The 14,447-nt window shown below is 49.9% G+C and overlaps 1 protein-coding gene across 2 annotated transcripts in view; it reads right to left on the minus strand.

The window, feature by feature from the left end:
• The window catches only part of BCAT1 (branched chain amino acid transaminase 1), a 113,239-nt gene extending 100,716 nt beyond the window's left edge, over window positions 1-12,523 (minus strand). Inside the window, exon 1 of one of the 2 annotated variants that reach the window (XM_075004852.1) lies at window positions 11,933-12,523. In XM_075004852.1, coding sequence (XP_074860953.1) covers window positions 11,933-11,941 — 9 coding nt within the window. In that variant the 5' untranslated portion in view covers window positions 11,942-12,523. The remainder of the gene's footprint in view (window positions 1-11,932) is intronic. The other variant, XM_075004861.1, reaches the window with a different exon arrangement.
• Window positions 12,524-14,447: the final 1,924 nt, after the last annotated feature.

The following is a 14,447-nucleotide window of genomic DNA, read 5'->3' on the forward strand; positions in this document are numbered from 1 at the left end:
GTAGACAGAGAGCAACCAGACTGCCCAGCTGCTCTCGACAGAATGGCCAACCAGAAGCTCAGCAAGTAGGACTGCCCAGTGAATCGGAAGCCCTGTCTGTCTATAGAGAACCCCCACTTGGCACATCTACAGGGCTTTTTTGTTTACAGAAACTGTTAACAATGCCATTATTCCTCATCATGGAGAGGCAGAAGGCTGTTGGCTGAGGTGCTGAGTTTTGTTGACAAATTGTTGACAAAACATATTTAGTGTGTAAATGCTCTGTGAGTTTTGTCGACAAAACACTGGTTTTGTCAACAAAACTGTCTTCTGTAGACATAGCCTAAGCATATGGAACACCATCCATATGAAGATCAATTACTACGACAGGGACTTTTCAGCTTGAAAGAGAGATGAAAATTAGATCTGTCTATAAAACAGTTTTGGAGAAAATAAGGAAGTATTATTTACTCCTTATAACAAAAGAACTAGACATCATCAAATAAAATTAACAGGCAGCAGGTTTAAAATAAAGAACAGCAAATATTTTTTCACACAACACACAAAATGTCTGCAGAACTTTTTGATTGTTGGTTGTTATGAAGGCCATGATTAGAACAGGGTTCAGAAAAGAACTAGATAAATCCATGGAGGATGGGAAGGGATGGAGCCCTAGCCTCTGCTAGCCAGAAGCTGGGAACAGGCTACAGGGCCACTTGATGATTACCTGTTCTTTTCATGCCCTCTGGGAATCTGGCATTGGTCATTACTGGAAGACACAATAGTGGACTAGATGGAATTTTGAGCTGATGAACATTCTTATGTAATTATATCATGTGGCTCAATTTCAAACTTAATGAGACATTGATGTTTCTAATTACTATTTCATAAAAATAAGCTTCTAGTAGTAACAGAGAGAAAGCCATGCTAGTCTATATACTATCAAAACAAAAAAGCAGTCAAGTAGCACTTTAAAGACTAACAAAATAATTTATTAGGTGAGCTTTCATGGGACAGACCCACTTCTTCAGACCATAGCCAGAGCAGAACAGACTCAATATTTAAGGCACAGAGTACCAAAAACAGTAATCAAGGTGGACAAATCAGAAAAAAAATGATCAAGGTGAGCAAATCAGAGAGTAGAGGGGTGGTGGCGGAGGGGAGAGTCAATAATTAGATTAAGCCAAGTATGCAAACGAGCGCCTATAGTGACCCAGAAAATTCCAATCTTGGTTCAAACCATGGGTTAATGTGTCAAATTTGAATATAAAAAAGTTCAGCAGCCTCTCTTTGAAGAGTGTTGTGAAAATTCCTCTTTAGTAACACGCAAACTCTTAAGTCGTTAACAGAATGGCCCACTCCATTAAAATGCTGGCTAACAGGTTTGTGGATCAGGAGTGTTATTGTGTCTGTTTGTGCCCATTAACTCTTTGTCTAAGAGAGTTTGAAGTCTGTCCAATATACAAAGCATCTGGGTATTGTTGGCACATGATAGCATATATGATGTTAGCTGAGGAACATGAGAATGTGCCCGTGATTCTGTGAATAACCTGGTTAGGTCCAGTGATGGTACCTCCAGAAAAGATATGTGGACAAAGCTGGCAGTGGGCTTTGTTGCAAGGAAAAGTCCCAGGACTGGTATTCCTGCGGTATGGACTGTGGCTGTTGGTGAGAATCCTCATAAGGTTGAGAGGTTGTCTATAGGGGAGAACAGGCCTGTCACCTAGGGCCTTCTGGAGTGTGGCATCCTGATTGAGGATGGGTTGTAGGTCTTTAGTAATTCATTGGAGTGGTTTGAGTTGGGGTCTGTAGGTGATGACCAGTGGTGTTCTGTTGTTCTAGCAGTGCTATGGCACAGCAAATCCCTATCTTTTGAAGAGCCACAATAATATATGAGCCCTCAAAAGGTATAGAGGAGAGAAATTAACTCACATAGCAATAGACTCAGAGGGGTAGCTGTGCAGTCTGTAGTTTCACAAATAACAAGCAGTCCTGTAGCACCTTAAAGACTGACTAATTGGTAAAACACTTTGAAAGCTTCAATTCAACTTGATTTCCTATCCTTCACACATGTAGAATGAAACAGAACCAGACTTACCCAGGATCACATCTTGGCAACCCATACTATTTCTGAGCATAAGCATGTGTGCACTAAAGCCCTGATCCTGCAGAAGCTGCTATCAGAGGAAGGAGGTTTCAAAAGACACAAAGGTCCCCAGCTTATGTAGCCCTTGAACACCAACCATCTTTTGTGCCTCTGGAAACTCAATGGGATTAATCCCTAGAAATAAGCAACATGTCCACGAACAAGGGTTTCCTAGCGCAGACTCTTAACACTGCTTACAGCATAGGCTTGAATGCTGAAGATGAAGGGCTTGGAGTCTTCTGAATTATTATTATTTAGAATTTACAATAGCAACTCTGGGCATTCTTGTTATCCACATCCCACTTTTGCTAAATTTGTCTGTACACCTTGGTCACATCCCTCTTGTTTCCCTTCCTCTGTGGGCAGTCGCCATCCTTTCAACGTCTTCTCCTGTGTAAGTATTTGCATGCCTCTCTTCACTCTCACTGCCAATGTCTGCATCCCCTTAATTTCTATTTTTATTACATCCTTTTTCAAATAGGGTGGCCATCACAGAACACACAGTATCCCTGGAGAAGCTGAACCACAGATTAATATAATGACATTATTGCATTTTCAGTATTATTCTCAAGCCCATTGTTTAAGTTGTTTGCTTTTTTGATCCCATAGTGCTTTATTTCCCCATGACGTTCTGACACTCTCATTCTCTGTGACTTTTTTGTCTCCCTCCTCCTTTTCCACATACCCTGGAGAACTCTCCAATGGGGTGAGCGGGTGAGTAATGTTCTTTGGTGCCAGCAGTGGTCAGGCTGGGTTGAGAAGAAAGCCAACTGGGAAAGAGAGTCTGCTATTATCAGATCAGAGAAGGAGACAGTAGGTTGGCTGCCATTTGCTAGGGGGCGGCAGGAAATGGCAGGCTCTGGAAATGATTGGGAGAGACACTGTTCCTGTCATAGCCACAGAATACTGGGTCCTGCTATGGGCTTTAAATGAGTTAATTAAATCATTAGGCTCATAAAAAGCAATTTTGTCTCAACATAATGGCTAAGGGGCTGTAGAATTCTCACAGAGACTTGACACTGCAGAAGACAGCACATCTATTAGGTATCTTTAGGCAGCATTCTCAAGAAACCACCTCTCTCTCACTACAGGGCTGATTGAACAACTAATGTTTCTAAAGCCCTTCTGATTCCTTGGGATGGAAGTGTGTTTTATGGCTTTGTACAGCAGCTCTCCAATGTGTGCCATCCATCAGTACATTCCACACAGAAGTCTCGATCTTTTGGCCTCACCCTAAGGGCCATTATGAGCAAGAATTCTTTGCAGATCATCAGCAGTTTGAACACAAAAGAACCTCTGCCCACTAGCACACCAATCTGTACTATTGTGTACAAGATGAGGGCTCAGAGAAAGAAACCTTGGACTCATAGCTCCTCTTCTGGGGCTGTTAGCACACAGTGTACACTGCTGATTCTGCTAGGTGATTGTGGAGCAGGGCTGCACTCTGGAAAACTTCCCATCTTCCAACCTACAGAATGAGTGTAGTAATCACAGCTACTACAGAGAACTGAAAGGAAACAGAACCACAGAGTGATAGAACTGAAAGAACAATTCCCCAGACTTCAGATAATCTGAAAGCACGAATATTCTGGCTCTCAAAGAGAGAAGCCAGCAGTGGGAAGGTGAGAGATGTCCTGAGAAAAGGGGCTTTTTGGGTCTGAACAAGAGGAAGAAAGGGACTGGTTCTGCACTGCTAAACTCTCACAGACTTAATGACCTTGAGGCATAGTCACAAGAGTTGGGACCACCGGGCTGTGCATAGCAGCCAACAAAAAAAATTTCAGTAGATAATACTGAAGATGAGCATGAGGGTCTGTAGCTGAAAACTAATAACCCCAAGTACTGGAAGGACCATGTACACATTCTGCTGAGTTGAAAGTTGATTTTATAATAGAAAAACTAAAACTTTATTTAAAAGGTTAACTGCTTAGAAAAATGACATTTATATTTCCAAAATATTTGTATCCAAGAATGTCTCCTGTTCTAATCTTGGCTTCTCTGATTTTTGCTGGAAGACCTGCTGTAGGACTGGAGAAAAGTAGAGCTATTGAGAATGCAAGAGACTGAAATCCAGGCTGCAGCACTTTCAGCCTTCATATGACAAGGGACGGAATCTTTAACAGACTGTTTAAAATTCTTTTGGGTTTGAGTGTGTGTTGCAGAGTCTACAGTGTCTGTCCTGGTTGGTTACCTCCTCCTCATCCTGTTCTGACTACTTTTGGCACCAAGAAGCATCAAACAATTCAATATTCTAGTCTTTGCAATCAGCCTGAGCATTTTTGTTAAATTCATTAAACATTCAGGTAGGTAAATTGCACCAGTATTACCAATGCACATGGTTAAGTACAGTAATTATACAATAAAGTTCTTTACATCTATGTTATATGTGTCTAAAAATGTAACATTACAGGAAGGCTGAACTTCAGAATTAAAGGTAAGTAAATGAATAACTATTGCAGGGTGCAGAGACATTGCTCTGCAGAACTATAACACATCGGCTGCGTCTACACATGCCGGCTACTTCGAAGTAGCGGCGCCAACTTCGAAATAGCGCCCGTCACGGCTACACATGTTGGGCGCTATTTTGAAGTTGACATCAACGTAAGGCAGCGAGACGTCGAAGTTGCTACCCCCATCAGGAGATGGGAATAGCGCCCTACTTCGACGTTCAACGTCGAAGTAGGGAACATGTAGTCGTTGCGCATCCCGCAACATCGAAATAGCTGGGTCCGCCATGGAGGCCATCAGCTGAGGGGTTGAGAGATGCTCTGCCCAGCCCCTGAGCTCAATGGTCGCCGCGTGCAGCGGCCCCTTAGAGCTCCCTGCCCCCTGCCTTCCTGTGCAGGAAGCTGAGAGAGCGTGCAGGCGGCAGCCCAGCCACGTGGCCAGCCTGCATGCCCCTCTGCAGCCACAACAACCCCCCAGTGCTGTGATGGCCGCCCCCCAGCCCCCAAAGCGCACCCAGGGCACCCACCCAAGGGGAGCCAGGGCTCCCAGGCTGGCAGGCAGGTGGGGAAGCAGCAGCGGGGCCCCTCCTGGACGGAAGCCAAGCTTCAGGACTTGCTGGGGCTCTGGAGTGAGGAGGAGGTGCTCCAGGTAATGGGGAGCAAGAGGCAGAATGCAGATGCGTTCGCTCGGCTGGCCGAGGGCCTGGCCACCCGGGGTCACCCTGCCCGCACTCCAGACCATGTCTGGAGTAAAGTGAAGGAGCTGCGGCAGCGTTACGCCCAGGCCCGGAATGCGACCGGCCGATCTGGGGCTGTCCCTTTTACAGGGAGCTCAGGGACATCCTGGGCCCCCGGCACACCTCCTCCCCTCCAGCCACTCTTGATACCTCGGCCGAGGAGCCCTAGCAGGCCCCGGAGGTGGAGTCCGCCCCGGAAGTAAGCCCCGCACCCTGGGGGTCCCCCCCAGGAGCCCACCCCCGGGGCACCGGAAGAGGAGGAGGGGGAGTCCTCCTCGAGTGATGAGGGGCTGCACATCATCGTGCCGTCGAGGAGCTCCAGCCGGGCGTCCGCCCACCGGGTGTCCCCCGACCGTGGGAGCGGACCATCAGGTATGTACCCCCCCGGTGCGCACCCCCGGGGTTGAGGGGCGGGGGGAACAGATATGACCAGGGCCCTCCACATGCCCAGATGACCATGGCCCCAAGGACAGCAGTGGCACGTCCCTCAGAAGAGTGCATCAGCCCCTGCCCCCCCAGCACGACAGTGCCATGCCCCATCCCCGGGGCTGGGGGGAGTGGAACCTCTAGGATCCCCCTGGGGGAGGGGGTGGGACACCCATCAGCAGCAGCAGCAGCATCTCCCGGGGATGTGGATGGGGAACCTGCAGCAGAGGGGTGGGGGGACAAGGGCCACGGCTCGGGGCCCACACTAATGGCTGTCTCCACTCTTCTTCCCCCCCATGTTCCACAGCTGCACCATCGGAAGGACCAGAGAGCGCCGGCGAGGTGTCAGTGGTCCCGGAGAGCCCACCGGGGCCATCACTCCAGGCCAGCCCCTCGGCGGAGCGCTGACCAGCCCCAGGGCGGGGATGACAGCAGACCCAGCACCACCACCGGACAGCGACGGACCCCCAGCTGCTGGCTATCCATCGTCGGCAGCTGCAGGTCTCCGAGCAGCGTCTGCGGGTGGAGGAGCAGCACCTTCAGCTGCAGGAGCAGGCGCTGGCCTGGCGCCAGGAGGCATGGGGGGCCTTTATGCGGACATTTGAGCGCATTGCGGACTACCTGGCCCCCCATGCCGCGCCAGCCGCCGCTCTGCCCGATCCACCCGCTGCTCCACCCGCCGTCGCACCGCCACCCGCCACCGAGGGCCCTTCCGCCGAGGGGGACCTGAGGCCAGCTGACACCCGCCGGCCTTATCTCCCGGTCTGCCCGGCCCCCAGCCAGCCCCGGCCAGGGCTGAGGCCGAGGCGCAGATCGTGGCCGCCCACCCCCAGCGCTGGACATTAGGGGGTGTGGGGCCCAGGACGTGGCCCCCCCACTCCCCCTTTGTATATATTCCCCTCAGTTTTATGTTTGTTTGTAAATAGTTTTTATTAGACCCCTGTTGTTATATTGTTGTTGTTATGGATGCTGATACCTACCCCCCCAAGTACATAGTTCTCCCCTTCCTTGTCTTCCCCTTTTTTTCTTTCATCTTATTGGAGTTATTATATATATGTAATATTTATTCGGCCTGTTAAGAGATTAATAATAAGGAGAGTTCAACAGAGATCTGGTTTTACAAACAAATGTCTGTTTTTATTTATTTTCAAGAAAGGTGTGTGGGGGGGTGCTCTTGGGTGCTCTGTGGTGTGGGTGTAGGGGCAGAGAGTGTTGTGGAGGATGGGGGGGTGCAGTGGGGGGCCTGCCAGCGTTCACCCCGCGGCCTCATCGAATGGGCCTGCAGGGCCTCCCGGACCCGGGTCCCTTTGGGGTCCACCTGGCGACTGGGGGTGGCGGGTGGCTGCTCATCGGCCCTGCCAGCCTCCACAGCCCAGCCCTGAAAGAAGGCCTCCCCCTTGCTCTCGATGAGGTTGTGGAGGGCGCTGCACGCGCCCACAACCTGGGGGATGTTGGTGAGGCCCGCATCCAGGTGGGTGAGGAGACACCTCCAGCACCCTTTGAGGCGCCCAAATGTGCGCTCCACCACCTGGCGCGTGTGGTTCAGGTGCAGGTTGAAGCACTCCTGGCTGGCTGACAGGTGGCCCGTGTAAGGGTGCATGAGCCAGGGCCAGAGGGGGTATGCCGCATCTGCGATGACACAGAGGGGCATGGGGGTGTCCCCCACAGGGATCTCCCGCTGGGGGATGTAGGTCCCCGCCTCCAGCCGGCAGCACAGGCTCGAGTTCCGGAATACCCGGGCGTCGTGGGTGCTGCTAGGCCAGCCCACATATACGTCCAGGAAGCGGCCCTGGCTGTCCACCAAGGCCTGGAGGACCACTGAGTGGTAGCCCTTCCTGTTTAAGGAGCGCCCTCCACTGTGCTCTGGGGCACAGATGGGGATGTGGGTCCCATCCAGAGCCCCGAAGCAATTGGGGAAGCCCAGGATGGCAAAGCCCGCAATGGCGGCATCCGGGTGCCCAAGCCTCATGAGCCTGTGGAGGAGCAGGGTGTTGATGGCGCGGACGACCTGCAGGGGAAGCACATGGGAGAGCACCAATGAGGGGTGTGCAGGGTGTGTGTGGCCCTCCCCTGCCAGGGCCCCCCTCCCCTGCCAGGGCTGCCGCCCCCTCCCCCCGTGGGTCCTCTTACCTCCATGAGGACAGCCCCAACGGTGGCCTTGCCGACGCCAAACTGCTGGGCCACGGATCGGTAGCTGTCTGGAGTTGCCAGCTTCCAGACAGCGATGCCGACCCATTGCTCCACCGTGAGGGCACGCCGCATGAAGGTGTCCTGGTGCCTCAGTACGGGGGTGAGCCACTGGCATAGCTCCAGAAATGTCTGCCGGCTCATGTGAAAGTTCTGGAGCCAGCGGTTGTCGTCCCACTCTCCGAGCACCAGCCGCTCCCACCAGTCGGTGCTGGTGGGGTAGCTCCACAGCCGGCGGCGTATGAGGCGGGGTGCTGCAGGGGTGGGAGCAGCTCCTCCTCTGTGGCAAGGATGTGCTCAGCTGCCTCCTGCATGGCATGGAGCAGGGTGAGCGCTGCTCCTACAGGGGCAGCTGGGTGGACCTCTGGCTGCTGCTGCTGCTGGGGGTCCATGACTGCGTCGCTCGAGGTGTGCGTGCCTATGGCTCTGCAGACCGTATGCTGTGCAGGCTGCGTGTGTCTGGGAGGGGCCCTTTAAGGGAGCAGCTAGCTGTTGCCCCGGAAGCGCTAGTCCGCCCTGTGACCCTGTCTGCAGCTGTTCCTGGCACCCTTATTTCGATGTGTGCTACTTTGGTGTGTAGACGTTCCCTCGCAGCGCCTATTTCGATGTGGTGCTGCCCAACGTCGATGTTGAACGTTGACGGCACCAGCCCTGGAGGATGTATAGACATTATTCATCGAAATAGCCTATTTCGATGTAGCGTGCACGTGTAGACGTAGCCATCATGTGCCAAGATGGGTGTGTCATGGGAGATACATGGTTTAAATACTTGGTTACTTTTAACAACTGTTTTAATTGGAACTTCATGTTATTTGATTTGAATTCTATTGTTTGCACAAAAGAAAGAATCACTAGACTTCAGACAAGCAAACAACTAGATTTTTGTTGTAACATATATTGTTCGCTAGATTCCTAATGGACCAGAGTTAATCTCACTTCTCACATAACAAAGGTTTAAGAGAACAGGTGCTCTGTTTTATGAGGCAATAATCTGGTTCCTTAACAGATAAGCTATGAGACAACAGAACTATGTCCAAGGAAAGTGGGGTCACGCATCTCTCTACTCCTCTTGTAAGTCAAGGTTATCAAGGTATCAGAATGGGTGACTATAGGACAAGTGTTAGCCATATATACGTATACTCCCTTAACTGTCATGAGAGTTTATGGTTTCAGTACCAAAGTCATGAGTTCAAACTCCACATACAGACACGTGGGTGCTCAGTCAGTAGCTGCACACACTATCCTTGATAGGACTTCTCTGGCCTTCAAACCCTTACTACCTTGTCTAACGACGTGGAAGATAACTCAATTTGGCATATTAATTATAATCACGTCATCTGCTACTGGCTGGCTAACAAGAATAAAGCCCACTATCTTCTCACAGTAAATACATTTTTGGGGGCTAAAAAGCCTGGGTTTGATGCTCTTACTAAGGATCACGGTGTTTATATTTATGTGGCCACAGTTATTTACAGATACTGTCATTTTATCTGTATGGGAACACTATATGGAATCTTTTTTAAGCTGCCCACTGTAAATACATTGGCTCAAAAGGCCTGAATAGACATCTGGCCTGAGTGCTCATGTCATTAATAAAATGTGATCTCTCTCTTCTTCTGACAGTCCCTGAGTATCTACTGACCACTGTACTCCTATGGATAAATTCATCCTTGGTGCAACTCCAAGGAGAAAAATTTTACGCAGTTATACCAGGGACAAACAGGGCCACTGTGGGAAGGGGCACTGGAACAACTGCTATAGCGGTGATGCTGAGAACCATTGAACCAAAGTGTAAATACTGTATATGATGGAAACCAGTTCAAGCCAGCGGATGCTGCACACCCGTAGCTCCAGCACCTATGGTTGCAGGTTTAGGCAAATGAAAGCTGTGCAAAACCTAACCTCGCTTTTGGCTCCTTCTGCCTCTCTTGTGACTTGAGACCACTGATTTCAGTACTCAGTGTCAGTGCCAGCAAAATGAGGCCACCCACATCCTCACAAGATGATGGGAGCACTAGACCTGTCAGCTGAAATTAGCTGCCACAGAGGGATGGAAGAACTAGATAAATGAGAGGTGAAATCAGTGTTTGCACTTTTTTTTTTAACAGAGGGCTCATGGACAAGAAGTGGACTGGAAAAGGGTTGAGGGAAAATTTCTCACTACTGAAGTAGCAGGGATTTAAAACAGAAAGTAATGAACAGAAGAAACTCAAGGAACAGGAAAGGGTAATGACAACATTACTTTGCCTTCACAGTTTTATTTGTACTGCAGTGATGTCCACAAGCCCAACTATGATGAGACCCCATTGTGATGGGTGCTATGATTGTCCAAACACACAATGACAGACCCTGTCCTCAAGAGTTTACAGTCTGTACAGACAAGACGAAGACAGAAAAGTGAAGCAAAGTTACACAGCAGGCTAGAGGCAGAGTGTTCCACCCAGATCGCCTGTCCCCTGGACCAGGACCACTATACCACTTCCCGGTATTATGTTTGTTCAGTCCAGCAGAGCAATCCTGTTGCTGAGAAATACAGTGTAATTTCATTTTCAATCTCAGTGCTTGCAATAAGCAGTCACAGCATCATGAATCATATTTCACTTCCTTCCTTTTTAGTACACCTGTTTACTACTGCTGTAAGGTGCTGGATAACAGTCCAGGAGATTGAAGTTCACCGCTGGCACCAGTCCCTCAGCAGATACAGCAGCAATGTGAGTTTGTGCCCCTCCCCTGGCTCATAGGGTGCTGAACTGGAGAAGCCACTACATGGGCTACTAGAGGGGTTCTAAGAGCTTCTCCCACCACCTCTCTAGCCTCTTCTCAGCTCCACACCCTTGTGGGAATGCTCCTGCAGATGGAACCCAGGTGAGGTGGTGATAACACACTGGTGTTCCCCTTACAGCCAGCATTTCGGCAGCTGCACTATTGCCAGGGCAACAGTGAAGGAATTTCAGAAACTGCTCAATTTAGAGAAGATCCAAGGGTGAGGAAAGGTCCACTCAGCAATCCTAGGGGAGGCCAGCATGAGAGGAGTCTGCGCATGCTGCTCCTCCTAGTCTCTCCTCCAGCAGTCATTGAAATGGAGCAGCTCTGCACAAGCCCAGGTGCAAATTCAAGCCAAGCCACATGCCGTTTCAAAACCCACTTTGTACCTTGCCCTTTTTACACACACCCTTCACCCTGAGCAGCTGTTCCCTGCAGTGTGTACAGTTACTGTGGTGCACCACTGAGCTGCGGAACTAAAAAAGACAGCCACAGTACCTCGGTGCAGCCTGCCTGGCGGAACAAGGCATCTCCCCCATCCCCAGGAGAACCGCAGAACTCAGCAGCAGCCGCCAGGGTTGTGAGCTCAGTCCTCCAGGAGGCCATTTAGGGAGCCGGGGCAATTAGATTTTAAAAAAGGGAGGGTGGTGCTTGGTCCTGCCAAGAGGGCAGGGGAGTGGACTCGATGACCTCTCAAGGTCCCCTCCAGCTCTATGAGATTTGCAAGAGCTGCTTTCCAAAAGCACAGCCTCGCCCAGCCGCTTTTCCCCAGAGCAACGTGACCCGTTTCCCTGCCCTCAGGCTACACTGCACCCAGCCACGCCGGACGCTTGCCCGTAGCCCAGAGGCAGGGCTAGCCTGCGTGAGCGGAGAACGCTGATCAATTGCACGTTGCCCGCCAGCAGCCTCTACGCCCTTGGCGGATTTGCTTCTCTCCTGTATGCGACCCTTTAAGAGCCCCCATAGAGCCGCGTCGGCCCCACACCGTTCTCCCAGCGCGGCGCAGGATCACACGGGAAGGATCTTTTACCTCCCCCTCGCCCCGGTATGATTTTCTCTCAAACATTGCTTTGCAATACAGCCGCGGGAGCCGAGCGCGCCACGCGCACCCTGCCTCTGAACCAGAGGCAAATCCCCCGCGGGGACCCAGCCTGCCTGTGATCAGCCTCCGGCAGGGACATGCTACCACCGCCCTGCCCCGCTGCATCCCGCAATGCATGGGCACACCGCGCGCTGCCTCCGGGTACCTTCATCATGCTGCTGCTGCTGCTGTTAGTGCAAGATCCGTGGTTTGCAAGGAGGCGGGAAGAGCCTTCCCCAGGCGCGGCCCGGCTACGTCTCAGGCTAGCTCTCCACAACGCTGCGCCTCGCTGCTAGAGACGTTGCAGCCGAGCGGAGAAGGAACTACGTTTCCCCCAAGCTGCTGCTTGAGAGCTCAGATTGCATCAGCGCCAAGCAAGACCACTTGGTCGTCTCTAGGGGGAGCTGCCGTCAGATTGCGGGACATCTGCCATTGCTTGCTGCTGTCAGGCCAGAGCCCAACTCTGCCGTCCTAAAGAAGCAGCATCCCCATAGCACCAGTGGGTAGGGCTACCATATAAAAAGGGGACACCCCTGAGAAGGAGTGTATCTGTGTCATTAGCTACCAGCTCATGTGGTATTAATGTGTTCTCTCTCGGCACACTTCTTCATGTCACCTTCTATAGTATACATGGGTAGATACCCAAACAGACAGTCCCTCTCAGGGGTGTCCTCTTTTTTGAAGGCTCAGATATGGTAATCCTGTCAGAGAAAACACCAGTGTTCTGGCTAACTGAGAGACACAGACGCTTCTCTGGGATAGAATTACAAGGTGTTTATTATGCACATAAGGTACCTCTCCAGGGAGAGGGACCCCATATAGCAAAGTAACGGATCATTTATAGTCTTAATTTGCGCGTAGTTGATTCGTCAAACACAGTAACTAGGGTACATTTGATTGGATACAGGCTACAGTAACGGATGAACAAACAGGTATGTCCCAACTGTCAAGCAGTAATTCTTTAACATCTTATCTTGACAGAACATGGTACTTCTAGTTCAGTTAGATCCAGTTCTTTTCAATTCCTTGTGGTTCTTGCTGTTCATTCCTGTGTGGGGTCGTACAGCGGTCAGCTTATCTGCCAGCAAGCGGAGCCAATCACGTGGTCACTTAGCCTTACAGAAGCCATGTTAGTTATGCTGACTTTACACAGTTGGCCACAGTCCTAAGGCTACGTCTACACTACAGCGATCTTTTGAAAGAAACTCTTCTGGAAGATCTTTTCAAAGAACTTCTTTCGAAGGATTGCATCCACACACAAAAAAAGTGGATTGAAAGAACAATCCGCTTTTTCAAAAGAGAGAACCCACACAGCCCCCACTCTTTCGAAAGAACAGGCCAGGGATCAAAAAATCGGGTGCCATGAGGACTTCTCTTTCGAGAAAAAGGGCCCATGGAGTGTCTACACGTTTCTTTTGAAAGAAGACACTCTTCCTGAAACTGGAGTAGAAGAGTGCTTTTGAAAGGAGTGCTGCATTCTTTCAGTTTAATTTTGAAAGAATGCTTTTTGTGTGTAGTATCAGAGAGGTAGCCGTGTTAGTCTGTAGCTTCGAGAACAAGAAGTCTTGTAGTACCTTATAGACTAACAGATATTTTGGAGCATAAGCTTTCGTGGCAAAGACTCACTTCATCAGATGCATGATTGGGGGTTGGTTTCCGAGGGGTATTTAAAGAGTGGGGTCCTAGTGAGAGGGAGGGCCAGAGCTGATAAGTACTATTGATACTGGGCCATTTCCACCTTGCTGAATAGACCTTATCAAAAGAGAAAAAAACAAGTTCGATCAGACAGGGGGATGTGAGCCTTTGTCAGAGTCTGATGGGGAGATATTAACACCCAGAGCAGAGAAAGTGTCTTTGTAAACTGTGAGCCACTCCCAGTCTCTGTTTAATCCATGGTTTTGTGTGTAGAGCCTCCACTGGATATTTTGAAAGATCCCCTTCTTTTGAAAAATATTTTGAAAGAACTTGCTAGTGTAGATGCAGCCTAAGTGTATGTTATCCTCCTCCCCAAGCCAGTCACAGCCTCAGCAAAAGCTGCTGTTACATGAGCACTGCTGCAGTGTCCAGTGTTCCAATGTGTGCTGAGAGGTCTCAGTGTAGTAATCTAATTACCTCCTCACCCTATCCAGACTTGTCCAAACACTACCATGGTCCAGTTTGGGTCCATCTCTGGTCTCCAGCAGTATGTCTACACAGCAAAGTTATTTAAAAAAAGCAGATGCTATTTTGAAATAACTATGCAGGCCTCTACAATGCCTTATTTCTACATAGGTAAGTTTCATTGCACAAGGAATAGCACTCATTTCGAAAAGACTAATTTGAAAAAGGGGCTATGTGGACAGTGAATAGCATGTATTTCAATATAAACTGCAGTGCATCCAATGGCTCTATTTTAAAATAGCTGAGTGCTATTTCAGAATGCATTTTGTGTGTAGCTGTGCTATTTTGGAATAAGCTATTCTGAAATAGCTCTTCCAGCATAGCTTATTCAGGAATAATGTGGCTGTGTAGACATAGTCCAGAGGTCCCAGAGATATTCTGCCTCCTGCCAAATAGGATGAAAACCATCAGAATTTTTTTGCACTGGAAATATTTCACACTGACCTAGTGACTTTACTCTTTTTCTGGACCCCCTTCGTAAACACCACTAAATGCCAATTTGCTCTCTGTGTCATTTCCTC

This window comes from Carettochelys insculpta, chromosome 1 (assembly GCF_033958435.1).
Source record: "Carettochelys insculpta isolate YL-2023 chromosome 1, ASM3395843v1, whole genome shotgun sequence".
Lineage (NCBI taxonomy): Eukaryota > Metazoa > Chordata > Testudines > Carettochelyidae > Carettochelys > Carettochelys insculpta.